At 32.5% G+C, this 27,391-nt stretch overlaps 1 protein-coding gene across 3 annotated transcripts in view; it reads right to left on the bottom strand.

The window, feature by feature from the left end:
• Positions 1 to 11,615: 11,615 nt before the first annotated feature.
• Positions 11,616 to 27,391, bottom strand: part of LOC113517057 (leucine-rich repeat and calponin homology domain-containing protein) — a 68,718-nt gene continuing 52,942 nt past the window's right edge. For 2 of the 3 annotated variants that reach the window (XM_026901585.3, XM_026901584.3), the window contains 4 exons: positions 25,297 to 25,981; positions 23,576 to 23,713; positions 21,957 to 22,034; positions 14,441 to 21,530 (listed from right to left, as the gene is read on the bottom strand). In XM_026901585.3, coding sequence (XP_026757386.2) covers positions 20,805 to 21,530; positions 21,957 to 22,034; positions 23,576 to 23,713; positions 25,297 to 25,981 — 1,627 coding nt within the window. In that variant the 3' untranslated portion in view covers positions 14,441 to 20,804. Of the gene's footprint in view, positions 13,711 to 14,440; positions 21,531 to 21,956; positions 22,035 to 23,575; positions 23,714 to 25,296; positions 25,982 to 27,391 lie in introns of those variants that run through there. The other variant, XM_026901587.3, reaches the window with a different exon arrangement.

Here is a 27,391-nt window from a genome sequence, read left to right as displayed (position 1 = left end):
TTGGACTCTAGTATGTACACTTATTCACACATGTTCATTTTCATATAAATACAAGAACGGTCGAGTGTGAGCGCGGAACATAATTGGAAAGGCCTCAGGCACTGGTAAATTTATGTACACCATACATCAACAGACGGAAAACAAATATTCGGACAGTCAACGAATGCAAATGTAGGTGAGGATATTATACGATTAATGCTATAGAGTCCATAGTATGAGTTCAAACAATGCGACACAGTGATAATCTGTATTGAAAATTTAAACGCGCCTCTACCGGCTGGTTTAGGAAACTCTGATTTAAATAAAGAAATATCGTTGTAGACATGACATTAATAATAGACATTTTATATTGTTATTTTGTTTTTTTTTTATACAACTTAGAATGGCAAACAAGCTGACGGCCCACCTGATGGAAAGTGATAACCGTCGCCTATAGACATGAGCAGTACCATGGACGTAACAGAGTATATTGTTTCGCCCATGATACCCCCCATGCGTTACCATTCCTGAGGACTCAGATGTTATTCCTGTCCATCCCGTAAATTCACGCCATATCTCACTCTTCAAATCTTAACAGTCATGCAAACACAACTGCTTCACGGTTGAAACACGAATGGGACAGAGGTACCCAAGCAATCGACTTTTGTACAAAGTCTCCCTCTGGTGATTACTAATAATTTGCAAATTAAACTCTTATATCAATAGTTTACTAAATAATATTTATAACAATTTAGTAATAGGTATTTCATAATTAATTTTAGTCCATACATCTCACCATAAGCTATGTTAATCTGGTCGTTCTAAAATGAGTTAACAATCGGCGCGCGCGCAGCTATCGCCGTGTCACACACAGCGTGATCTCACGCCCACTCCCGCGCTCCTACACCCTACTGCATTTAACTGTTGATTATTATTGAAATAATTCATACCACTGGGTTACTTGCTTTTTCTGAATTTTTAGGAAATCTTTGTATACAGAGTATAAGAGAAGAGAGTCACAAACTTATATTAACAACGTATTAGTATCCCACTGCTGGGCACGGGTAACTGTCTGTAAGAGGAGGATGTGACTGGTCAGGTAGCTTGGTATACTGGATATATTTTTAGTGATCTAACTATATCTCACGACTTTACTCACCTGAATCATTATACAAAATATCCTGTGTCGTTATTTTAGGATATAACCTGTCTACCAAAGTTCATTTATCCGTTTAATAGTTTTTGCGTGAAATAGTAACAAACATCCACTTATCCATCCATAAAAACCTTCACATTTGTAATATTAATAGGATTTGATGTACGTCTTTTTGAAACATAGAGGGCAAGCGAGCATGTAACTCACCTGATGGTAAGTGATTTCCGCTGCCTATACGCATCTGCAACATCAGAGAAATTGCAAATGTGTTGCAGGCCTTTTAAGAAGGAATATACTCTTTTTCTTTAAGATTTCAATGCGGTATCTTTTCAAAAATACTGCTACTGAGATTTGATTTCAATTATTGGTTGTACGTGGAAGAAAAGTTCTGTAGAAATGCACGGTGGAATATCGCCACTCATTCAGATAGTTGTGACGAAATTTATATAAAACTACGTGCACTACGAATCGTTTATTAAAATATTCTTATTTCTTAATCCCTCAATTTTTATTTCAAATAATATTTACAAACTTCACAGTTTGTAGACGTGCTAAACTCCAATAGACTGGGGGAGAAAGAGATTGTTAGTAATGGACTTTAATTGACCCATTGCTAGCAATACACCCTGTCAGGTCGACTTCCACGCGGTTTCATCGTGGTTAATTCTAGTGGAATTTGTCATGATAGGCTAACTGACTTGCCTTTTCATCCTCACCTATCATCCCTTACTAGAGTCCCGCCAGCGTATCCCGATAGCGCAGGCGGGGTTACCATTCTATTATCATCCATTAAAAAAGAACTCCAAAGGACTATATTGTAGGGTGACACTAAAATCGTATTTATAGGTACTTGTATTTATTAACAAAATTGTTTCAGAGTTCACCCACGCCTCTGAATAGACAGATGACAGAATTATCCACACTGCACAGCATGCTTGGACCAGTGCCTGTTCGTTTGACCAACATCTTTACATTTTATTTACAGTGCAACCAAATTGAAAGAGAGGAGTAGGATAAAATTATTTGATTGTCATTTTTCTTAAACTTTTATTAACTACAAAATTAATATTTTTTTTTATACAAATTAGAATGGCAAACAAGCTGACGGCTCACCTGATGAAAAGTGGTAACCGTCGCCTATAGACATGAGCAGTACCATGGACATAACAGAGTATACTGTTTCGCCCATGATACCCCCCATGCGTTGCCATTCCTGAGGACTCAGGTGTTATTCCTCTGTACTCAGTAAATTCACGCCATATCCCACCCTTCAAACCGAAACAGCCATGCAAACACAACTGCTTCACGGTTGAACACGAATGGGACAGAGGTACCCAAGCAATCGACTTTTGTACAAAGTCTCCCTCTGGTAATACATGATGTACTCTCTGATGTACATACTATTAGTTCATGTTGAGGAACTATTATGACATGTTGATTTTATATTACCTAATCAGTTTTTTTTTCTTATTTATCCTTTCTATAAGAGAATTTGTGAAACTTAGGTATCCTTAAATTATTTATAAATAAATCCATTATATTTTATTGTGAAGATATGTTATTATGTATTTTTTTAGAAATGTTATTTTATTTTTGATTGGATTGCACAATGACGTACATTGTTTTAAATATACATTTTTATCCATTATTTCATTCGCATCATTGAAATAAAACGTAGCCTATGTATTTTCTTCATACTAATTAATATATGTGTTCGTTTCATAAAGATCGGTAATCAGAGGTAATAATACACTTTTACATTTAAAACTAAAATTATTAAAAATTTCATAGTGTCCTGGTCCACAAAGGTAAATTGAGACATCCTACTCGTATCCTCCGTTCATAATGTGGCAACAAGAAGGCCTGCGTGTACTTATATCTCGACATGCATCTATTGACAAGTGAATTATTTTCTGATACATATTATGATTTGTACCTTATTATTGCTATAAATATGTACTTGCCATCTATACTATTCTAACTTTCTATGCAAATACAGTGAATATTACATTAATATATTTAGAACTGGAATTTGTGTAATACACAAAAAATAATAAGTACCAAGAAGCTAAAATAAGATAAAAAGGAAGCATAGAAGCAAAATAAAAAGAATAGAGGATAAGAATAAAAACAAATTGAAGCTGAAACTGAAAAATACATATAATAAATATAATAAAAAATTGTGACTAATCGCTGTCTGTGCATGAAAGATATATAAGAAAAATATTATGGGGGGGGGGGGAAGGGGGCTCTTTATGAACGCAATAGAACTCAAAAAAATTATTTTTATAATTATGTCTGTTTGTCTGTACGTTTGTGCACGCTAATCTCAGAAACGACTCAACCGATTTGAATGCGATTTTCACTAATGCATTGCGTTTCGCTCCACGTAACATATAGTGTTTGTTTTATTTCAATCGGTCCATAAATAAAAAAGTTATGTCAATCTAAAGAATCACATATTAAATGCTATAAAATAACCGATCAGCTGAATTGGCTGAAATTAATGAAGGTACTAATACCTGAGTATATAAGTATAATTTAAGTATATAATACAATATAAGATCGGATTTATGAAGGGTTCCAATGGGAACGATATACGGAAACTACATAGAAGCGGGCAACGCCGCGGGAAACGGCTAGTACATAATATACATAAAATTGTAATAATAAATAATGCATGTGACAGATAAGAGAAATGGGTAAGAAAAGATAGAGATTAAGTAAATATATTAGAGAAATTTAGAGGAAGCACAGTAATGAATAAAATTATACACAAATTTCAAGGAACACTGCTTTAAAAAAGTACTTATTAGTTAGAGCACTAATTACTTTATTTTGTAATTGTAGGTAAAATAAACGTCAAATTGTAATATTATTTATCCTACTTAACTACAATAAGGTTATATTTCCTATATAACTTGTTTTATATTAACACACACCCTCGCCTTATAACAAGGGGCGCTAAAGTTACCAATTTTCTGCTCGATTTAGCACAAAACGTATATCCTCCATTATCACAAAAGACCGATGTCATGGCGGCATAGACAATTAAAAAAGAAAGCGGGCGAGTCTATGCGTTCTAATTCCCCAATCTCTTTGTGTGCCTTTAATTAATTACTTGTAAACTCGGGCGATGATTTTACGAAATGTAAATAATACTTGTAGAAAGGCAGTTGGCGTTAAATTAACAATGCCAGTTGGTTTTCTACCCTTTTTTTGTTGTTAGTGAAGTTAATGGTGAATGAATTCCGATGAATCGGCGTCAACTCTCTATTACAAAGAAACCGATTTCTTTGTTATGCCAATGAAATTAATCTGATCTAGTTAGTTCTTTTTTTAATAAAATCCAATTGAAGTACATTACGGTACTAGGTAGACAGGTACGTACGAAACTGCTAATTCGCAGTTTTAGTATCGAATGTACCACTAGGTTCCAAGCAGTAATTTAATAATTTGCCTGAAAATACCTTGTTTGCAGATGAAAAACGTGTCGCAAAATATGTGTGAATAAAATAGTCGGAGATTGATAGCTAATATGGAAGGTCGTGAAATTTCTAGTAGTGGTGAATCTTCGAGTGTTAGCAGGCATACGCATACCAATGGTAGCGGAATTAAACAAAATAATTCAAATTAAATAACCTGTGATATAAATCCACAAGATAACACCTAGTTCAGTAAAATATTCGAAATAGTTTTTGAACACACGCATAGTGCGAATTTTTTATGTAAGTATCCATATAATCCTTATTATGTAAAACTTTGTTTATTTGTCATCTCTGAGCATCGTAACGGCTGAACCAATCATTATGACACACATACCTTCTTGTATAGAATGGAGTATATAGACTACGTTATATTCCGGTCACGCGGACAAGATCTGGACGAGTGGCGGTCCTCCACCGTGCGTTTTTCAAGGCACCCACGCACGCACAACCTTCTTTCTCCCACGCACAACCACTCTTTGGAATCAACTTCCAGCAGCAGTATTTTCAAACCGATACGACAACATAACCTTCAAGAAAATATTCCTTTATAAAAGGCCGGCAGCACACCTGCAATGCCGTAGGTGTTATGGGTGACAATGGGCGGCGGTAGTCACTTACCATCAGGTGAGCCGCATGCTCGCTTGCCTCCTGTGTTGTAAAAAAAAAAAATTACGGGAAAAGCAAGTGTTGAAATAAGAAGATAACTAGGTAATACAGGTTGGCGCCGTTGACTGCGCCATCGCCAGCTCCCGAGGGCGGGGCGGGCTAACTTGCTAGTCACTGTCTACCGATTACACGAGCCACGCCCTTTGTATTAAAAATAATCACTTGCACCATAATACAGGATTACGTGCAACTTTATAACAAATAGCTTTTTTACTCTAGACATGGGTTTGTTTAATGTTGCTCATGAACCGTCCTCCAACTCCTACCAATCTGTTATAATAAGTTTTATTGAAAAGTAATTTCGACTTTCAGCGGAGAGATGCAGGATTTATTTTTGATTCTTATACATTTTTTACTGAAACATATTTTCATTTTATATAATAACACCTACATAAAATCATTGAATTAGAAATATACAAATACACAGTCCTTACTTTACAGTTATGGGAGAAATGGTTTTTTTCAGTCTCCCGTATTAATCGGCGTGCCAGCAGTCAAGTTAGTGCTAGAATCTAATATTTATTTTTGTAGCTCATTTATTTTATGAAAATTTATCAGTTTTATTGGTTAAACACAAGTAATTCGAAGAATGAAAGACTTCAAATTTCCAGGTTCGAATGCTTGACTCCTTAATTCGAGAAATAAAAGGAAAATAAAAGAAACAAAAGTTTTTCGAAAATGTATAATGCTTTTATTTTTATCTACATATAAACACGTGTGTAGGATACGGTATTGCTACGTACTTAATATTAGGAGACCAGTGCATTACACAGACGTTTATATTATTTTACAATGAAATCCCTCAACCATAGTCTTTGGCACATTATCTTTGAATAGGACAAAGACTCGTTTCTAACTGTCAGTTCTTTAAATCCTTAAATCTATTTTATACAGTTTATAAAGACTCTTCATACGACGGACGACGGACGACGGACGACGTATGAACTAGGTATTCACAAAATTAAGATCAATCGACCTACAAAATCGACAATTTTTGATAAATATTCAAAACATTACTTTTCTTTCTGTGTGAATAATATATATATATTTATTCATATTTTTGAATGAACATTATTTTAAACAGTGACATCAATCGTCTTCGGTCTAGTAACAAAACACTATTGACAAATTTGTCAAAAATTGACGTTACGCCAATGTAGTAAAACAAACTTTAGAATTTATTTACCACCATATAATGTTGAAATAATATAATATATAGACTGGTATCATGAACGTAATACATGTACTTTTGTCCATGAATAGATCATGTATTAAATGTAATTACTTGAAAAAAAAAACAAGTACATATATGTAAAGTCGTCAGTTGTACGAAAGCCGACTTCAATATCTAATTGTTTGTGACTATAATAAAATGCATTCGTCATTAATAATTATACATTTCGTCGTCTCACATTTTGTGGTAACACGAATCTAAACATAAATAAACAAAAATTATACATCCATTTATGAAATTAATGATAACATAGTTTATAATCATTTAATACAATATCCAAAATATATGGCAGTTTAATTCTATTGCTTTTTTCATTTATAATTAAACATTAATTTTAAATTAAACCAATTCAAAACAATTATTTTCATTTCACATACAATATGATCAAATCATCGAATAGATTACTTAGTCTATGCTACACACACTAACATTTGTGATCTTATTTATTAAAATTGACTATGTTTAATAAGTGACGAGAGAAAAAAGAAACATCTTAAAATACGTATACCTATATGAGTATTAGAGAATTCCATAAGGTTCCAGAATTCGGTGGTAGAAACAGATATGTTTTACGTTATGAATATATAAATGTTATATATTTACATGTTTTTTTATATATTTTGGAAAGAAGAATACAAGGAAATGAAGAAGAATTATGTAATAAGGTACGTACATAATTAAATTTTAAGTATCTTGCGCCGTTTATAAAATATAGAAATATATTTATTAAAATACCAAATCTATCAAGCTTTGACATTGAATCGTCTTTAAGGGTACGTTAACACAGCAATTAAAGATAGCTATTATATTAATGATGTATTACAAAATATATTATATTTTGTATTTAGAAGACTTTTTGACTTCGAAGCGTATGAAACTATATTACTTCGGGAGGGATTGCTAATAAAGTAGTTTAACTGGCGTACTGTTAGCAATATAGCGTGTCAGGTCAACCTCCACGCGGTTCCCCTTGGAAATCGTCATGATTAATTCTTGTTGAATTCATCACAATGGGGTAACTGACCCGGTTTCTATCACCACTCGTACCCCGCTAGTGTATACTAGTAGCGAAGGCGGGGTTACCATTCTATGTTATTTATTAAAAAAATTCATATTAGGGACGTATATTGCGCCATTGTTACACATAAAGTACCATTTAGATGAAATCGAGGCGCCTTCAATGTAAGTGTTAAGAGAAATCAAGAAACATTTTTTTTAACGAAAACGTATAATTAGCAATCATTGTAAAATAACAGATTAGCTGAGTGACTTCACTAAATAGTAAAATAAGAAATCGCTCGTGTGAACGCACCGTTTAGATTCGAGTCAATCATCGTATGAGTGATATTTTAATAAATACTCTGTTTTATATTATATTATATTTGTTTTATTCACTGTTTCTATATATGATATTAATTAGAAACATTAGGAAATCCTAACGCAAATTGCACAGCCGAAATTATGGTACAGTAATCACAATGGAATCGATTGATTCCAAATTTCTATCAGTGTGAAGTAAGTCAAGTTGATTAATTTATCCCGTCTATTTATTGTACACATAACAATATTATCCTACAATTATTACAATACGTACAATCCCAAATACCCGTATGGTCCCGGTTTAGAATAGACCACCCATTTCTTCCCCGTGGGTGTCGTAAGAGGTGACTAAGGGAGAGCGAGAGATGGGCAGCAACGTCTCTAAAAACATCTCCAAAGCCTAACTGCGGTTGCTAATCCGCTTGCCAAGTGCGGCAACTACTGGCAAAACTCCCTAGGGGGAGGTTTCTATTCAGCAGTGGACGGTTAAGGGCTGATACGATGATGTAAAATCTTAGACAAGTACTGTTTACAATTTCTTTTCGGTTTAATAGCTTACATTCATAATTTAGAGGTTTTGGTCCCATCTGATTTTTTATACCACTAATGTGGCAAACAAGCATACGGGCCGTCTGATGGTAAACAGAGTTACCGTAGCCTATGGACGCATGTAACACTAGGGTTGTCACGCGCGCGTTGCTGACTTTTAAGAAACCTCAATACGCCCTTTTGAAGAACCCCAGCAAATATCGACTGTATTGTATTTTTGTTTTAAGCATTGGTGCGGGTAACGTCTCACACACATTTATATACTATTGAAGCAATCACTAATTAGTACTCGTTATAAAAAGTTCCAATTACAATCAATATAATTTATAGTTGTTTTTCTTGAATACAATAACTTGTCGTTGTATTGTTATGTGCACAATTGAATTTCACTGACAATTGTAATGAGATATTAACAATAATTATGTCTTATATTTATATTTTTTCTAGTCAAAGTGTTTACAACATCCATTAAGGCTTGTGTGGTCAAACTTTATACGAAGGTAAACGCTAGATTCAAATAGTAAGAAGCTCTGAATCATGGCATCTCTTACACAGAATTCGATGTAAGAAAATCTTTAGTTGTTTATGATATTGCTCGAGTCTGAATCACCATTAATTATCTCTATCTTTAAACCAAAAATTCTGATTGGATATAACAGCAAAATTATTATTTAGAACATAGTTTCTCAACTTTATTTTGCCCACTGGTAACTTTGACAATGTTTTTTTTTTCCTAGAATTATCATTTTGATTTTATTTACCATCTGTCGCGAAATTAAAACAGCTATTGTCACAATTATATGTAAATAACAAAGATCTCTAATTTTATTGGCTTTTCTACTGCCTATAAAAGTCTCAACTCCCTTACAAGAGGGCATTATCGCCCATGTTGAGAACGTATGATTTATTTAAATTTAATAATGGGCTAAATAATGGATTTTATTTCTTGCTGCTTCGACATTACTGTCTAATTCCTATATAATATGTACTGAATTTGACTATATTATCAATTTAAAAATTTTATTCTAAAGAGAGGTGTATATAATGGCACAATAAAATTGAATAGTTTTTTTGCGATTTTCTGATATTTCGTAAACAAGAATTAAATTAGTATCAAATTACATAAAACCGCTCCTTTCTTTCTGAAGACAAAAAGTATATTGTTTTAAAATTAAAAGTATACTATCAATTAGATATACTAATTATGATAAAGTATAATACTTTTAAACCACTAGACGGAGATTCAGCTTTCTGTCTCCAGTATTTAGATTCCAAATGAATGTACTAATTTCTATACGATTTTATTAGTTTTTAACAGATAAAAACCTGGATTTTAGTTTTTAATTAATGCCACTTGCTTAATTAGAGGCATGACAGAGCTTCTGTACATTCTAAAGTGTTTCGGCCTACAGGAAACATTGTCTAATTAGCTAAGACACTTTAGTGGGACACTAATACACTTCGGTATGGAGGCACTTCTAAATTTCAACATACTAACCGTGCCGATAACATTTGTAAACGACTACTCGAAATTTCACTAGTAAATTCGTGTTTTGTGCAGAGTTTTAAGCACCTTATTGTATGTATGTCACTAGTAGATATCTAAAATCATTTTTTTCTATACTTAGCACATTTTGTAACCAATTTTGGCATGTTTTAAATGAACAAATAGGCCATAGAAATGTTCTTGTAATATAATAAATACTAATAATTGTGAAAGTGTGTTTGTTCGTTTGTTATCTGTTAGCGTAACGACTGAAACAATGGCCATAAAATTTAGTATACATGTACTAGTTAATTTTAAGCTTTCGCGTTGTTGACAAACATTTTAAATAAATACACTATCGGGACTTAATGCGATGAAGGTATATATATCTATATACATACCAGAACAGCCCGCGCAGTCTCTTCGAAGAGAATTCTAATATCTTCGAAAATGCGGGCTGCCATACGAAAATGCCACTAATTTCAGTTCTGTCATGACCACGACGTGGTGCAATCCACGTCGTAACATTGGCAATAAAAATCAGGTATGTATTTAGGTACTATTCACCTGTAATTTTTCATCGCATTAAGTCCCGACAGTATATTTAAAATATACATATACTATTTGGCATATAATCAAAATACCGGCGACGTGAATGAATTTGCGGGTAAAAGCTAGTTAATTATATATTAATGCATATTTCTGTTTGTCCATTTCATTAGAACAGTGACAGTCCATTTGGAAAACTCAGTTGACTCAAACCAAAAAGTTTAAAATAAAATCTCAAATTGAACCTGTCAACTTTTAGAAGTACATTAAAAAATAGACAAATAATAGTATGAGTACGATTTAAATCGTATATCTGTCAACCCTGCTAGCAAGACAGCGACAAAATCACGTTGCATAACAATGTAGCCCAAGCTTACAGGGCACTATCACCTGATAAAATACGTCAGAGACCGTCTATAATGAAAGCATAACTTGAAAAAAAAAAAGATTTGAGAACATTTTATTTCTGAAGACGGCTGAAAAAAAACATTGCTAAAACAGTTTACAATTTACGCCAAGTATAGAAAAACTATAACATACACGACCAAATACAAAAGTTGCATTAATCACTACAAATTCCCAATTGTTTTTTCCTATTTTCAATGTGCTGTATTTGATCCTAATTTATCCTAATGATGTATAGACAGATAGTCTATTTAATGAAGAAAGAACAATGGCCTATAACATATGAAATGCAATTCCAAATAAATCTGCAATTCACGTCGAGTCTACGAAGATATTAATAACCGATTAACTTTTTTTTACACGTATATTTATACGTGTAAAAAAAAAGTTACGTATATTATCTTCCAATTTTTCAAGTAAAAAACGTGTTTGATGAACTTTATGGTTTATATCTCTATGGTACAAATAAGTAGCGATTCGTAATATTATCAGTCCCTGTACTTCAAGTAAAAATCTCATTACGCGATTTAGAGATGTACAACTGATTAAGATTTCGACTGAAAAAAACAGCAGATTCAACATCATTTTCAAGATAACTGGAATCCAATGTTAGCATATTTTATGATGAACTTTCGTATTCTATCGCTTGTTCGGCAGCCACTGACGTTCCTTTAGTATCCAAGTATATAATAACAATGATTCGACTTACAACTGAAAGAACCGAAAAAATTTCATTCATTTTTTAACTGGAATCTTAAATAAATCTCTTGCGAGGACATTAAGTTTATGGTTTATATCTCTATGGTAGAACAATTTACGATTTAAAAAGATTAAGTCATGACAAAGCCGCGATAGGTATTTGAATTAGATACCTATTTCATTTAATAATTTATCAACTTGCTTGATCATTCATGAAGTAATAGTTATTGTCTTTGTTGAATTACGTTTCTATCTTCAAGGTTATAAAATTTCCATTATACATATGTATAGACATAGTTTGCATTTTCTCTTTTCTTTTTTGTTCTATATCAATTTTGATAGTCTAGGAGACTATCAAAAATGACTGATTAAAATTCATATTCAAGATTCAATAGAACTGTGAATTCTTATTTATAGTAAGTTTTAAACTAATTATTTATATTCATACTATTTGGTAGTTATATTGTGACTAATTTGCCTAATTCAAATTATGAAACAAATTATATTAAAATGTTTATACATGGGGTAATGAAAATAACAAGCCGAAATCTATCGAAAGCATAAATATATAGTTAATTTTAACAATCGCGTTGTTTACACATACGAGTATATTCACAACCGGGACTTAACTATATACCGAATTTTTAGTACATGTCTTACATGGGTTGACTCCGTGGTCACGTTAGGACTGAAGTGAACGGCGTCTTCTGGGGGGCCGTGCAGTTTCTTCGGCCACCTTCATGTTATCACTATTATTGTCTATATCCACTCTACACACCGTACTCCCATAGGTTATAAAACTCAAGTATGTAGCTGTTATTTATCTATAATCGCGTCGCGTTGTCCCGATTGTAAATTTAAAATATATACACATAACTGAACAACTTCTATCCAAGAAGCAAAATAGAACATAAAAATGAGTATTACTAAAACTGGATTTTGTATACTGTACACCCTTTCGATTACAGAGCAAAATACGTCTTACTACATCTCACTAATGAAACTGCACGTCTTTCGCAAAAAAAATAGGGGCCCATTTTGAATCTCCCGCATGACAGAGGATGTATAATTGTGAAGTCAGATTAGAAAGAAGGCTTAGAAATTTTTGTACTTTTTCTACCATAATTTTTTTTTGGAACAATGTTCAGTTTCATGGATAACACAAAAGATGAGGTGATGTAAATTTCACCTGTACGTATCAGCTTGTATTTCTCACACGTACGACAATTTTTTGTGACAAACCTGAGAATTTAAGTGGCCGACATTCATGTGTTACTCATTTTGTCTCTTAAATAAAGTAAATAATTTGCAAAAGAAACAGTTTCACAGACAAAATGGAGCTGATCTTATTTTGAAATAAGCATAATGCATAGTTTAAATCGATCTCATGTTACTGAAATAATTAACAATCATTGCCAAATAAAGAAATTAATTGAATCATATGATTTAACAATATTACATACGAATCAATAGAAAACAGATCATGAAAATAAAATCATTTGTATTAATCAATCTGTTAAATTGTTTCATACAATCACCAACACAAGAAACTGTACTACAATAGCATTATTGTATTTATCATAAGGATACTTCATTACAACTAACACATTGCTTCACAGACTTTTCATTGCATCAGTTCAATTAATTTCCAATAAAAATGTTCATGTTCACATTCCATTGTGACATGCAACAATATTATACATAGTTAACAAAAAGACCTACCAAATCTTAACGTATTCGATTCTTAATTTATTGCAAATGTACGGTTCGTAATTATAGCGTATTTTACCAATATCTTTAATTAATAAGGTAGACAGACAAATGCAAGTGAGATTCTATAACATGTCGATGATCAACATTTTGACATTTAGTAACTCCTTTCACATTAATCACAAAATATTTTTGGTATAAAAACTTACACCCATAACTACTTTTCATACTCTTCATTACCTGGTCCTTCGAGCCGGATTCGTCTTTGGCCTGACAACTATAGAGATAGAGCAGATTGCGGCGCCAGCGCAAGTTTCGGGCGCTAGGTGGCGTGTGTGGGCGATGCGACAGACGCGAGATGCGGCGAGGCTCGAGTTGCGTTGTGACGCCGTAGTAGTTCAGTCACTGTTATAGCCACTTGAACGGTCCCTTTGCCTTCTAGAACATCCGCTGCACAGCACATTAGCTTCTGTGAAATAACATACATTTTTTTTTATAAATAATACATTAGGCATGTTTAAAATTATGAAATTCTTTTATATTACTGAGGTAGCAAACAAGTTTATGGCCCACTTGATGGTAAGTTGTTACCGTAGCCTATGAACGCCTGCAATACCGGGGGTATTATATGTGCATTGCCGACACTAAAGACATTTCTTTATCCCTCTTTTGAAGAATCCCATGCTGTAATCTCTTGGAAAAACCTCTACACGGAGCTCATTTAATGACCTGAGCGTGGCAATAAAATCTTAGCATGTATAGCTTTTTATCAAAATAATAGTACATAAAATAGTTATACATGTAATTACATAGAGGTTATTATTTTCTGTGAGTTTTATTTATTGACATATGATCAATTTCGAGAAACCTATCAGAACAAGACTACTAAATATGCCAAGACAATTATTTTTCAGCTGTCGTAATACTGAGATGAGATATGAGCGAACAGTTATAAATGTATTCCTATTTCCATAGACAGTGGTTACTACATTCTTTTACTAATTTGCTAGTCTCAATAGCATCAAAATTTTGAAGTAACTCGTATACGTACATAGAGCATGCATAGTTCTTATACCAAATGAAAAAATATGGCTAATAACAAGTTGTATTAAAATCCGCTTGTCTATAGTTATAAACAGCATCATCAAGCATCATAGATTATTTTCAATTTTGATTACAGCCGAAATAATACACAATAATGCCAATAATACATTTATTTTTAGTACAGAAAACATTGTAAGTACATACAAAAAAGTATATTTTGAATTCTAGATATTGTGGTCGATTTTAAAGCGCCATTCTTTATGCCTATGCAGAACGATATTTTAAATCCAATTTAATATTATAGTAAAATTATTGTAAGAATCAGCATTGACTAAAATTACAATAAATTTCAATTGAAACATTAAATTTAGAACATGGTGGTGCATAATATAGTTTAAATTTTAGAGACTGGTGCAGGAAATGGCAATGCAGAATCAACCACATTACATCTAGAAAAATATAAAAAGTAGATACAATCATAAATATTTTCACTGTGAAGTTTAAGAGAAAATACTTAAATCCATATATATAAGAAAAAATAATACTGTCACAAAATTAAAGTACTTATTTAAAAAAAAGTCGCAAACTTTAATTCTATTTTAAGATATTGCTGGCTGGATTTAATATTTTAAAATAATTTACAAAAAAAAATAGTAATAAGAATTATGTTGGTATTAGGTATGTTGCAAAGAATATGAATAACAAATCATTGCGTATGCGGTAGACACATGACAATAAATTTAAAAATCTTTGTAAATTATCGCCATACGCTGATGGTACAGAGATTTATTTTTTAATACGTTCGAATACTTTAAACACAGTCATAGATTAAAAAAAAAATCTTAGGAGTTAAGTATTTACATTTTAAGAATGAAATTGGGCCAATAACAAAATAAAAATATATATAAACCAGCCTTGATAAACTACATAAATTAATACAATAAGGACCAAGCCAAAACACCTTAAGTCAATAAATATATGTTATATACGCTATAAATTATATATTAATCTATATTACTTACTATTATTAGCATTGTACTCGCGACTTAAAGCTCAAAACAATTATAATAGTTTTTAAGAAGCGTGGGTAATAGTTATTAACAAAGAAAATTGACCAGAAAAGTATATATTGGACTATGACAGCATATATTTTTAAAAAGAACTAATTAAAATTGCTTAAAATATTGTTTTCGCGTTTAAAACAAAATTATATCATATTGTGTTGCTGTGTACTTACATATATTTTATAATATAGAATGATATATATTCTTATTTATTATGATAAATTATATAGTAACTTTTCCTGAATTACATTGGAACAAATATGTGTAGTTGAGTATTTGATGTTTACATTTTTAACAAATCCATATACATATAAGAAATAAGCAATCTATATTCTGTATAATTCCAGGAAATGATTTATAGTTTTTAAGAAAATCATTAAGTACTAATGAAATATTATGTAAATGTATAAGTATGTAATAAAGAAAATAGGAAAGATTAGCATAAAACTTAGTATTTCAATAGTGCATAGTAGAGAAATTACTGAATCTAGTATTTAAAACGTTTAACCTCTTTGGAATGATCATAAAATCTTAATGAAATATAATGTAACTTTGTTCTGTTGCTTTATTTAATTATTATTCTTTTGTTTTTTTTTTTTTGTGTGCAAAATGTACAAAATGTGATAATTTTCCTGTGACATCAAAATCTATAATAAAAATCTAATATTATTTTCATTAAAATACCTTAAAACAGGCAGTTTGTTTCTAGTATCAGTTTATAGGTTAAGTTAGTTGTAGACGATGGTTACTATAATTTATTAGTAATATTAACTTTTATTTCATATACAAAATTAATTCATGTATGAAATAAATCAATCACAAGTTTCTAGCATATACATATGTTTTGACGTCTCTCATGTTATTTAGTTTTGTATAAATTATATAAATGCAATGTAATATAATTTATAATAATATATTTCAAGTATAAATCTTATAAAGTTTCTTGGCATCATTTATCGGTTGGCTTCTTTAGGAATACTTTTTCTCTTAAATTGTATATAAAAAAAAAAATTACAAACAAATGTCTTTTATAAATTTATCCAATTTTTACGCGATAAAAGCCTCAAAATACAGTCTAAATATTACTACATCACACTACAAATACAATTCCTTTTTATGGTATACATACGAGATGCATCGTTTGCTATGAGAAATTAGACTCGAGCAGGCTTCTATGTACATTTTTATTTCGTCAAATCAATTAACAATCAATTAATTTTATTTTTGTAATTGCTAAATCTATAAAATAAAATTTTGTAAAATTAAAGTAAATAAAAAAAAAAAAACTAAAAAATATTAACAACCCTTTTTCAGAGTTCACTTAGAGTCTTAATAAATCCTACTTATGAGTACTGTCAAGATATTTAAATGAATCTTAACTTGTCAATCAATAACATAGTAGAGATATTTTCTCGTTTTCCAGCCCGACTACATATTAGTTTTACGATACATTCATATGCTATACACAAAGAAGGTCTATATTAATAAATTATAACATTAATACGCGATGTATACAATACAAAAAAATTGGTTCCTGTTTTATCGTGTCGTATTTGTAAAAATTTCGATAGTAATCATATATTCAATACATTCATGGGCAGTTTTTTTCTATCAGAGTGTATCTAAGAAGGTACTTTATAGTAGCATATAGTTCCTCACGCTGAAGTTATTCTTCGTACTATATACATCGTGTATAAATTTTGCATTATAAATACAATAACGATATGATGTTTCGATTAAGGCATACGATTCTTATTTGATAAGAAATATTAATATTAAACAGCTAAGCTACCAAAGAGTTAATATATTTTTTTTTTATATTATCAAATATATTAATTAGCTCAATACCATTCACCTACATTCGTTTACGTGTCCACATAAATATTTTACGCACCAATATTTCACAAGTATTATTGTACTTTTTATTTAAATCATATTTATATATTGAAGAAAAATTTATATATATAACTAAAGGTCTTATATATAATTTATAGTATGAATGTTTTGTTTCATTATTAATTATTTTAAAAAATTCTGCATGTTCTATTAGTACATTTAATAATAATAAAATAGTACAGATTTTTGATGGAAATAATAACTTAATTTTAGGTTAGAACACAATGGTGAATTGTGCGTTTGCAAGTTTGCAAAGTTGGATAATTTATATGTTCATTTCAATTGTAATACACCACCTTAAGCCTGTATTAAAATATTTAAGTACCTATATATTAACATTGAAATTAGGAGCAATAGTAGAATGGTAGTATCACTTAAAAATAAATTAAGTACAACCTGTTAAATCTAATTGGTGCAAAACAAACTATAACACGTGTAATCTATGTAATCTTAGATTATATGGATAGAGCAACAAGTGTCAAAAATGTATTATAACAACATTTTACTGACACAATTTGACATAGTTTTTTTTTTTTTAAATCAAGATAAAACGCGCCATCTATTCAGTGTTCCAAGTAAGTAGATTAAAAAATTCTAGACCAAGTCGATTTTTTTAACTGGAACTGGGAATTATTTCTCTCATATATTATATAAATATATAAAGGAACTTAATGGTTGAGGAATGGGCAGCAGCTCCCCCCTCAAACATTTCTAAAAGCCCAGTTATGGTTGTCAACCCGCCTGTCAAGCGTAGCAACTACTGGCAAAACTCCCCTTATGGGGAAGGCTTATAGATGTTCAGCAGTGGACACTTAAGAGCTGATATGATAATAATGTAAACAAACATGTGTTCGTATTGTTTACATTCATGGTCATTATTTTAATGAATACATGTATTCATTAAAATAATGACCATTTTCAATCTAATTTAGTTTTATTTTTCAATTTAACCTAACCATATAATCTCCCCCATATACTGAATAATAAATGTACATTACGGTAACTCTAATCACGCACACATGTATAAAAAAATTGACTTATTTTTAGCGAAGCACTTGTATGACACTCTATCTATATAACCTAAGTATATAATATATTATGTAATTATTTTCTATACAATAACAAAAAAAAAAAAAAAACATAAGAAATGAAATAGACACGTGACATAGCAAATCATTCTAACACAACAACAATATTGAGATCTCTTGTAGGTAATAAAAAAAAGGAAAATAAAGCTCCATCATAACTAGGCAAAAAAACCAATTGGCAAATTCGTAAATCTAATTAACCTAGGAAAAAATTTTAAATGCATCAAATCGGAATGAATTTATATAAAATTGGAATTTTCTAAATCGCTAATAAAACTATACTAACATAACATAAAAGCGCATTGCAAAACATTTCAAAGCGCCACTCATAATCAAATCATGTCTAAATATTATTTTAATTATAATATATAGAACATAGATAATTCGGACAAAATAATGATATCGTTTTGTATAAATTAGTTACAAAATTCATTAATTTCGAACTTCCCTAAACCGTAGAACACATCTAACGTTGATTAAGATCATTCATACCGAAAACAAATAGCATTTGCACTATCTGTCAGATTTTAAAAACATTATTTAAAACGTAGTTTTCTATTGTCCACACAACGTTGACTTATAGTGTATAAATTAATCGAAGACTAAAACGTATCACTAAAAATTTACCACTTTCATATTTTACTTTTGAAATTTTGTTCTCCATTAAATTCGCAAATTTCAGTTCTAGTTTAAAATTATCTTTTTCATGAATTATGTTATAATTCATTATTTAAATAATTAAAATAAATACGTAAAACTCTTTAAAAGTGATCGTACGTTGACAGATAGTGCAAATATTACCAATCTTGGGCATGAACACTCTCAGACAATCCCCTTTTCATTCTGGTGCACTTGAAATCCCAACTGTACACCAGTGAATCAACAATATAATAACCCTATATTCTCCTATAGCATACGAGCCTCTTCAATCCTTAATACCTTAAAAATTCCTTGTATCAGACTTTTGAAAATTTAATAAATGACAAGAAATAGACAAAAATTTATATTCAGACCACTACAACAGTCAGACTGTGAATAAGGCATCAGCGGCACTATATTCAATTTCAATTCCGTGGAATAAAGATTCATATTAATGGCACACTTGGAATTAATCGTATGACAATTTAGTTAGATCCTTAGTAGTAAGATGTACACTAAATTATTACTTTGTTCCCCTTGTTATAAATGTGTCAAAACATTTGTACTTTTCCACAGTTTTAAGGCTATACTTCATAAAGTCCTTTTTCAGGTAAAAAAAAATATATTAGTATTTTTATTGTTATTAGGAGGATTATTAGTCTAAAAATCCAAATGCTAGCAATATATAGAGTATATCAGGTCGACCTCCACCTGTAAACAATTTTGGTTAATTCTAACTAGTCACGATGGGTCAAGTGACCTATCATTCTCAGCTAACCTCTTTCACTGTTGCCACGCCAGCGTACACCGTTATCACAGGCGGGATTACCATTACACTTCCACCCATTAAAAAAAAAACATATTATTTGTTTTCTAATTATATGTCATTTAAGGAATTTATTTTTATTCCTGAAAAAAAGATGATATTTGTTATAGTAAAAGATCCTTAATTTCATATAGACCGTATCTGTCTGGATGTCTTGTTTTTTCAAAGGTGCACTTTTTACTACATTTAAGCTAAATCCTTATGTAAATTAGAAATGAAAAACACATTTACATTGGTCAGAGAACAATATTCCCTGTAATCTCTAAGTATTTTTAAGATGCCCTAGCATTTTCAACCTCATACTAAATGGATCACAAGATCGCGCTGTTTTAATAAAAAAAATTCGACTATGCTCCTAGAAAAATGTTTACTATGTTTTCACCATATTTTAACATACATTATATATCCCAAATGGATATAAATAAATACTACAAATCGTAAATTCATTCTTGTGAATAATTTCATAGTGTTAGGCATTTGATCTCTTTATTCCACGGAACTTTGAAAACATAATTTGACCATGTTTCAATTATTGTTTTAAGAATAAAAAATTTATAAACTATAAAAATTGTGAAACCAATAGGTATAGTTTTGTCAAATATCCCGTATCAACCTAGACGGTAGTCAATCACCTAAAAATTAAACTACACCACGACCAATCAAAGTCAATTCTACGTTTTGGTACCAATCGATCGCATCGCAATGTGCCATTCTATAATGCAGGGGTGGTCAACTAGTACACTAAGAAATTATATTTGGCAAATCATTCGCAATAATTCAGTTACATTGTGATTATTATATTATACATTACTTAGTAGTAGAAAAAAATTATACCTGCCCGCTTTTTAATGTCTAATGCAAATAGATTTTGGACTTTTTAAAATAAACAGTACATCTTAGTACATAAAAGTTGGCCATCCCTGCTACCAGTCCATATTTATATATAGGTAATCTAATTTACACTTCAACGTGCTTCTGTATAAGGTTAAAACTTCAGTAAATAAACTTACAAAGGGTATAAAATTAACACAATCGTAGACACGACAAAAGTGCCAAGGCATAGACAAGTGTAAAATACTCTGTTGTCGTCTTCTTTAGAAGATTCAGTCTCTGTTATCAATTCCCTGTTCAAATTGTTTTGAATGTCGAGATTCATTTTTCCCCTGTCATATCTTTCTGCGACCATTTCTTCCCGCCTTAACTGTATTGGTAAATCTACTTCGTCCGTGTCATAAATCTCGAAACTGTCATTTTTAAGTACGTTGTTTTTGTAAAAAGGCGTTACAAATTGAATTCTGTTCTTTTGGTAATACGGTCCCCTGTTTCTTAAACCATCGCCGTACACCGGGGAATACTGTACTTGGACATTCTGTGGTTCCATGTTGTTATTCTCGTAATTGAGCTGGTACTCCTCCGCTTCATCTATCGTGTAGTCTTCGAGGTTGTTAAAGTTACTGATGAACCGCTCCTCGGAGTACCTCTTTGGCTGCCGTCTATAGTAGTTGACTTCAAGAGATTCTATGACGTCACCCGCGTACTCGCGTCCATAGTGATAGGGTTGTGATTGGGTATCGTTAGGGTCGGCCGGCGACGGCGTGGCGTGTGTGGCAGGGGGTTGGAGTGGGCCGGTGAGGGCGACGAGGGTGGTGAGTAGGGGTGTGAGAGAGCCTCCCTCCCCCTCGCCGCCCTCCGGGTGGAACCCCAGTATGTCTTCGGGCGAGCAGATGGCCTCCTGCAACACACGCCACCCGTCTCTTAATTTCATATTCTACAAAATGAGTTGCGCTCGCGATACTATATCGATTCACGCCCTGCAACACTCGAAATGGACATGCTGTTTGCCAATGATTATGGAGTCAATAAAAAAAAAATATGATGGGATGATAAAAGGTATGTAATTTGTCTATGGTATATATTTAATAAGAGCCACACAAACACTAAATTTTTTTAATAATGATTGATTTTATGGAAGGTAATACATTTTGTTTAAAATACATGACGAATTAAATAATATATCCGCGTATTATCCGTCTAAAAACAATTTTCAAAGATTTTTAATAAACACCATGTATCTCATTTATTCATAAATAATACATTTAAATTAATAATGATTTTATTCATATAATACAAATAATTAATAGAAATAAATGACACCTACCTCTTCAACTCCTATTTTTCTGCATGCTTCCAAGAAATTATCTACATTTCTTCTGCATCTTGCCATTGTTAGTTTGGGCTGAAAAAAACAAAAATAGTCATTAGTAGAAAATAAAGCCATTATTAAATTGGAAATTTAAAGAGATTGTCTGACTTTTCTACAATATTATATACCTTTTTTTTTTGATGGGTGAAAATGGTATGGTAACCCCGCCCGCGCTGACGAGATACGCTGGCGGAGCGTCTCATCTATCACCCTTCACTGGTGAAGGGTGATAGATGAGAATGAAAACAGGCCAGTTAGCCCATCATGATGAATTCATCAGGAATTAACCATGATGGTTTTTTAGGGGGGACCCCGAGTAGTTCGACCTGGTTGGGTATATTGCTAGCAATGGGATTCTCAGTCTCCATTACTAACAATCCCTTCCCCCCCCTATATATCTTATTAACACGTATTACTAGCAAGCCAAAGGTGTATATATGTTATTTTATTATTATGCTGGCTAAGAGAGTGGGTATAGTGATGTTTTTAAACTAATATGATGGCAAACAATCGTATAGCCCACCTTATGGTAAACAGTTTCTATAGTCTATGGACGTCATTAATACCTAGAATGGCACGCGTATGACTATTTTGGTTCTAGGGCAGAGGTCGGCAACCTTGGAGTCGGAAGAGTCAAAAATTACAATTTACAAAATTTCAAAGTTTTTAAAGAGCCACAAAAATTTCCTTGCCAACAATAAATACCAGGTTTATAAATAAAGTTTGGTGTCGAATCCTCGTTAATCGAATTAGAAAGATTTTTTTTATAAAATATATAATATTTGCCTATGAAACTAAAGAGTCGCAACTGCACATCCAGAGACGCATGTGGCTCAAGAGCCGCAGGTTGCCGACCCCTGTTCTAGAGTGTGAGGATGAATACAAGACTTTATTACAGCGTGTGTAAGTTTACAGGTTACACTAGCCCACACTGCTTACTGATTTTAACGTTAAATCGACGTTTGGTATGGTAACCCTATTTACGCCGGGGGAAAAGGATATTGTTAGCAATGGAGTTTGATAGCCCCATTGCTAGCAATATGCCCTATTATGTCGACCTCCACGTAGTTCCCCCTGGAAACTATCGTAAACAATTCTTGTTGAATTCGTCACGATGGGCTAACTGACTTGCTTCATCTTCACTGGTGCCCCGCCGATGTATACCGTTAGCGCGGGTGGGGTTACCATTCCATTATCACCCATAAAAAAACCCCATTTACACACACATGGATATTAAAGTTGCCCTGCTATAGAAGAACCATTTGTATGGAGACACTGTATATCAAAAATCGTTTGCTTCAGCACTTCTGTCTCGTACGTGTTTCTACCGTAAAGTAGTTTTGTTTGCATGGCTGTTTCGGTTTGAAGGGTGGGATATGGTAGTGAATTTACAGGGTACAGAGAAATAACACCTGAGTCCTCGGGAATGGCAACGCATGGGGGGTATCATGGGTGAAACAGTTCATGTTCATGTCTATGTGACAGTTACCACTTTCCATTAGGTGGGCCGTTAGCATGTTTACCATTCTAAGTTGCATAAAAAAAATGTATATAATGCAGAGTAGGCTCGATACCTGCGCGGGCGAGGGCACGTGCACGGAAGCGACGGCGCGTGGGCGCACGTGGTTGGCGAGGTGGCACAGCACCACGCCGTCCGCCAGCACCGGCGCCAGTGCGCCTGGCAACGACATCTTCAAACGGCTCTCGATTATCTGCACCGAGACACATACATAAAATAATAATGTTAAAATTATATCAAGGAAGAGAGACCTTTTCTCTCCCTCTACACTCCACCACCATCACCGAAGCAGACACCACGCCGACATACACCTACCATCTGGTTTAAACCCAGTGACCCGGAGGTTTTTGCCTCCGGAGTTGAAACCCGGGTAGTGGGGTTCACCCCGATGCCCTTACCTAACCCGCTACACACCAATTTAGCGGGTAAAGAGAAAACTGGACCGGGACATATCACACTTACTTGATTTATTTAATTAATTTTTTTATTAAAGAAAAACCAACAGTTAGAAAATTTTATAATAAAAAAAAACCAGCAAAGACAAATTACAGGTGATGTAAATATTTTCGTTGTAAACTTTATGCTTTATTGTAAACAAAAGACATCATATAATAGTGCATAAGAGTGAACTTATTCCTAAAAAAAAGATTTCTTTTTATTTATATACGCTATAACAAATTATGCTAAGCCTTACTTATCTAAATAAATAAAAATCCCGTATTTCGCTAATTTCCAAAATAGGTGAAGTGAAAAAAAAATTACGTCTGGTAGATAGCAGTTGGGGGCGAAACACCGTTTCTGGAAAGTTAGTAACACACACAATAAAGTAGCGCTGTAATATGTTTATTTTAAAATATTAACCCTCTTATTAATTTTTTTTATACAACTTAGAATGGGAAACAAGCTGACTGCCCACCTGATGGAAAGTGGTAACCGTCGCCTATAGACATGAGCAGTAGTACCATGGACATAACAGAGTATACTGTTTCATCCATGATACCCCCCTGCGTTGCCATTCCTGAGGACTCAGGTGTTATTCTTCTGTACCCAATAAATTCACGCGATATCCCACCCTTCAAACCGAAACACCATGCCACCAAACATAACTGCTTCGCGGTTGAAACACGAATGGGATAGAGGTACCCAAGCAATCGATTTTTGTACAAAGCCTTCCATAAAAACTATTACACTGTTTTGTCACTTTCTTTTAAATTATGAATTTAACACAAAAGAATAAGACCAAACAGTTCAATAATTAAAACAGGGGGTCTACCATGAAATGCGAATTTTCGGACTCAATTTCGTGTTTTTGTTCGTACCGAAATCGCTCCAGTAAATGGAGCGTAACGTTTCGTTTATCAAAAATCCTATCATAATAGTCCAGAGGAACGATATTTTAACATTTTTATTAATTTTAAACAGTATGTATTATGTAATTTTAACATCAAATTTCTATTTCGTTCGTCCCCGAAATTTCGATAAATATTTCATGGTAGGCCCTTGGGTTTAAAGGTTTGACTTTTTTATGAATAAGGAGATAAGACTATTAATTATGTTCCGACTGAAGAACATTTTATAACGAAATATAATTACGAGAAACGATACGTCTCATAATCCTATATTGACATAATACTTGTACCGTTGCGCTACCCTAAATTGTGTACCTTCTATAATAAACAAACAAAAAGCGAAAAGATATCCATGTAGCGATCGGTAACATTCCTAAACAAATGAAACAATCACTTAGAAGACAGAAATATAAACAAAAATATTTACCGTTCGCAACTGAAGCAACAGATCCTCCTCCTCCTTCTGTTTGTCGAATTCCCTCTTCATAGTGAAGCTGAGTTTATCGGGAGCGGCGTCTTTGTTCCACGCCATCTTGCCCGGAGGCTTCGGTGCCGCACCTTTTAAATACGACACGGTCGTCGTTAGCAATTTGGGGTTATCACCGTTGACCTGCCTCGGTATACTTGACTTTCCTATACTGTTGTATCCTAAAGTATTCGTTGGCGATTTGGTGGGAGACGTTGGTTTTATGTACGTCTCACTTGTACCATTGACACGGTTGTAGTCTATATTTCCGTTGACTGTGGAGTACATCTTGTTCACATTCCTCGATGGCACCACTTTTTGTACTGGCCGTTTGTTCTCCTCCTTCTCACTATTCCCGTTTTGATTCTGGAACCTTCTAGGCGTGGAGTGTAGTAGGGGAGAGTTTGGCACTTGAGACGTATTGGGCGATGAGGTAGAAATACTAGAGTTGGAAGATAAGGTACGGTTGTAAAGACTAGGTGATACGTTACTGTAGCCGTTGATTGGTGAGTGGGGGGAAGACATCGAATGGACTGGACTTTGATTCTGGGAATGGGGGCTCGAGTCTAGCTCGGGGGAGGGTTGGTCGGTACGGGGTCGGTATATATCTTGTTGGCGTTGCTGTCTTAGGGCTTCTTTATATTGTCTGGAACATGTTAAAATTGCAATTGAAATATATCATCGATAACGTGACAAATATTAAAAATTTAAATAACACTTAGTTTTATAGCGTTCAATTAGTGATTTTATTGTCATACAATTAAGATACATTCCTGTTTAATTGGAAAGCTAACGTGCAGCTGTTGCAGTGTAATCTTGTCTAATTAAAGTTGCTTCGAAAGCATAAACCTGTTGCGATGTCAGTTGATAACTAATACAGTTTACACGACAGCTGTTAGAATTGCACGCGATTGGCTGAGATTTTATCGGAAGCAACAGAATCGCAAAAGCGTAGCGAACGTGTCCGACTAGTAAAGTGCATCAGATTATGATGCTAATTGCTAAATCAAATCGGTCGTTGGCACTGCATATTTTTAGCTTTGCTCATGATTTCCTGTGTAGGTATGGTATCTCATAAATAATGGATGACATAATATTTACAAAGCTAATGTTTGAGATACGGGTATTGAATTGTTACTTAGCTTACATATATTTAACATCACAAACATATAAGTAAGAAACAATTACTAACGAGCGATAATATACATATTTCTTTACATAATTTTCTTTATATAATAATGTATTAAAAATAATGTAATTAATTAAGAATCAATAAAAATAATTTTATTTAAATGTCTATGGTTTTTAGTAAGTTATTTGTAAATCTGTAAATCTCACAAAAAAAAACAAAAAATATGTATATATATATATATATATATATATATATATATGTTACTCCTTCCTAGTAAGATTTTATAATGCAAGAAAATGGATGCATTTATTTATTCATATACCCAAGTGAATTTACCTAATGAACCGTAAAGCGATCGCAATCAAGTTAATAAAGCAATCAAATGAACATTGGTCATTACAGTTGAACAAAGAAGCCATTTGATGAGCAGTTCAAAAATTGTATACCCATAAAGAAGAAATAATCAATTTAGTATGGAATTAATTCGGCCATTCTACCTTTTTGTATAAAGGTAGGAGCGAACGAACTACAAATTTGTCACAATTACGACTCAAATGCATGAAAATTAATAAAATTTTTGTCATTTGCAAACATTTATAACTTATAGAAATCTGTTGTGAATTTATATTAAACTAGTGATTCGGCCGGGCTTTGCACGGATAGATAGAATTTCCAAAAATAATATACAGTTTATTATATTATATCTCACTGATAATGTAGCTTTCTATAAGTAAGAAGTAAGAATTTTTTAAATCGGTTGACTAGTTTCGGAGTATATCCATTACATACAATAATTTTTTTTCTATTTATAATAGTAGTATAGATAAATGTAAATTAGTAGATGATATTCTGTGTATTGTATTTACACCACAAAGCCGACGTTAGTTCAAATCCATAGAGAAATTACAATCTTATTCTAACCCT

Source organism: Galleria mellonella, unplaced genomic scaffold (assembly GCF_026898425.1).
Source record: "Galleria mellonella isolate WM207_F2 unplaced genomic scaffold, CSIRO_AGI_GalMel_v1 utg83, whole genome shotgun sequence".
In the NCBI taxonomy this organism is placed as follows: domain Eukaryota; kingdom Metazoa; phylum Arthropoda; class Insecta; order Lepidoptera; family Pyralidae; genus Galleria; species Galleria mellonella.
Note: the sequence above shows the minus strand (reverse complement) of the source record. Positions and strands in the feature narration are given on the sequence as shown.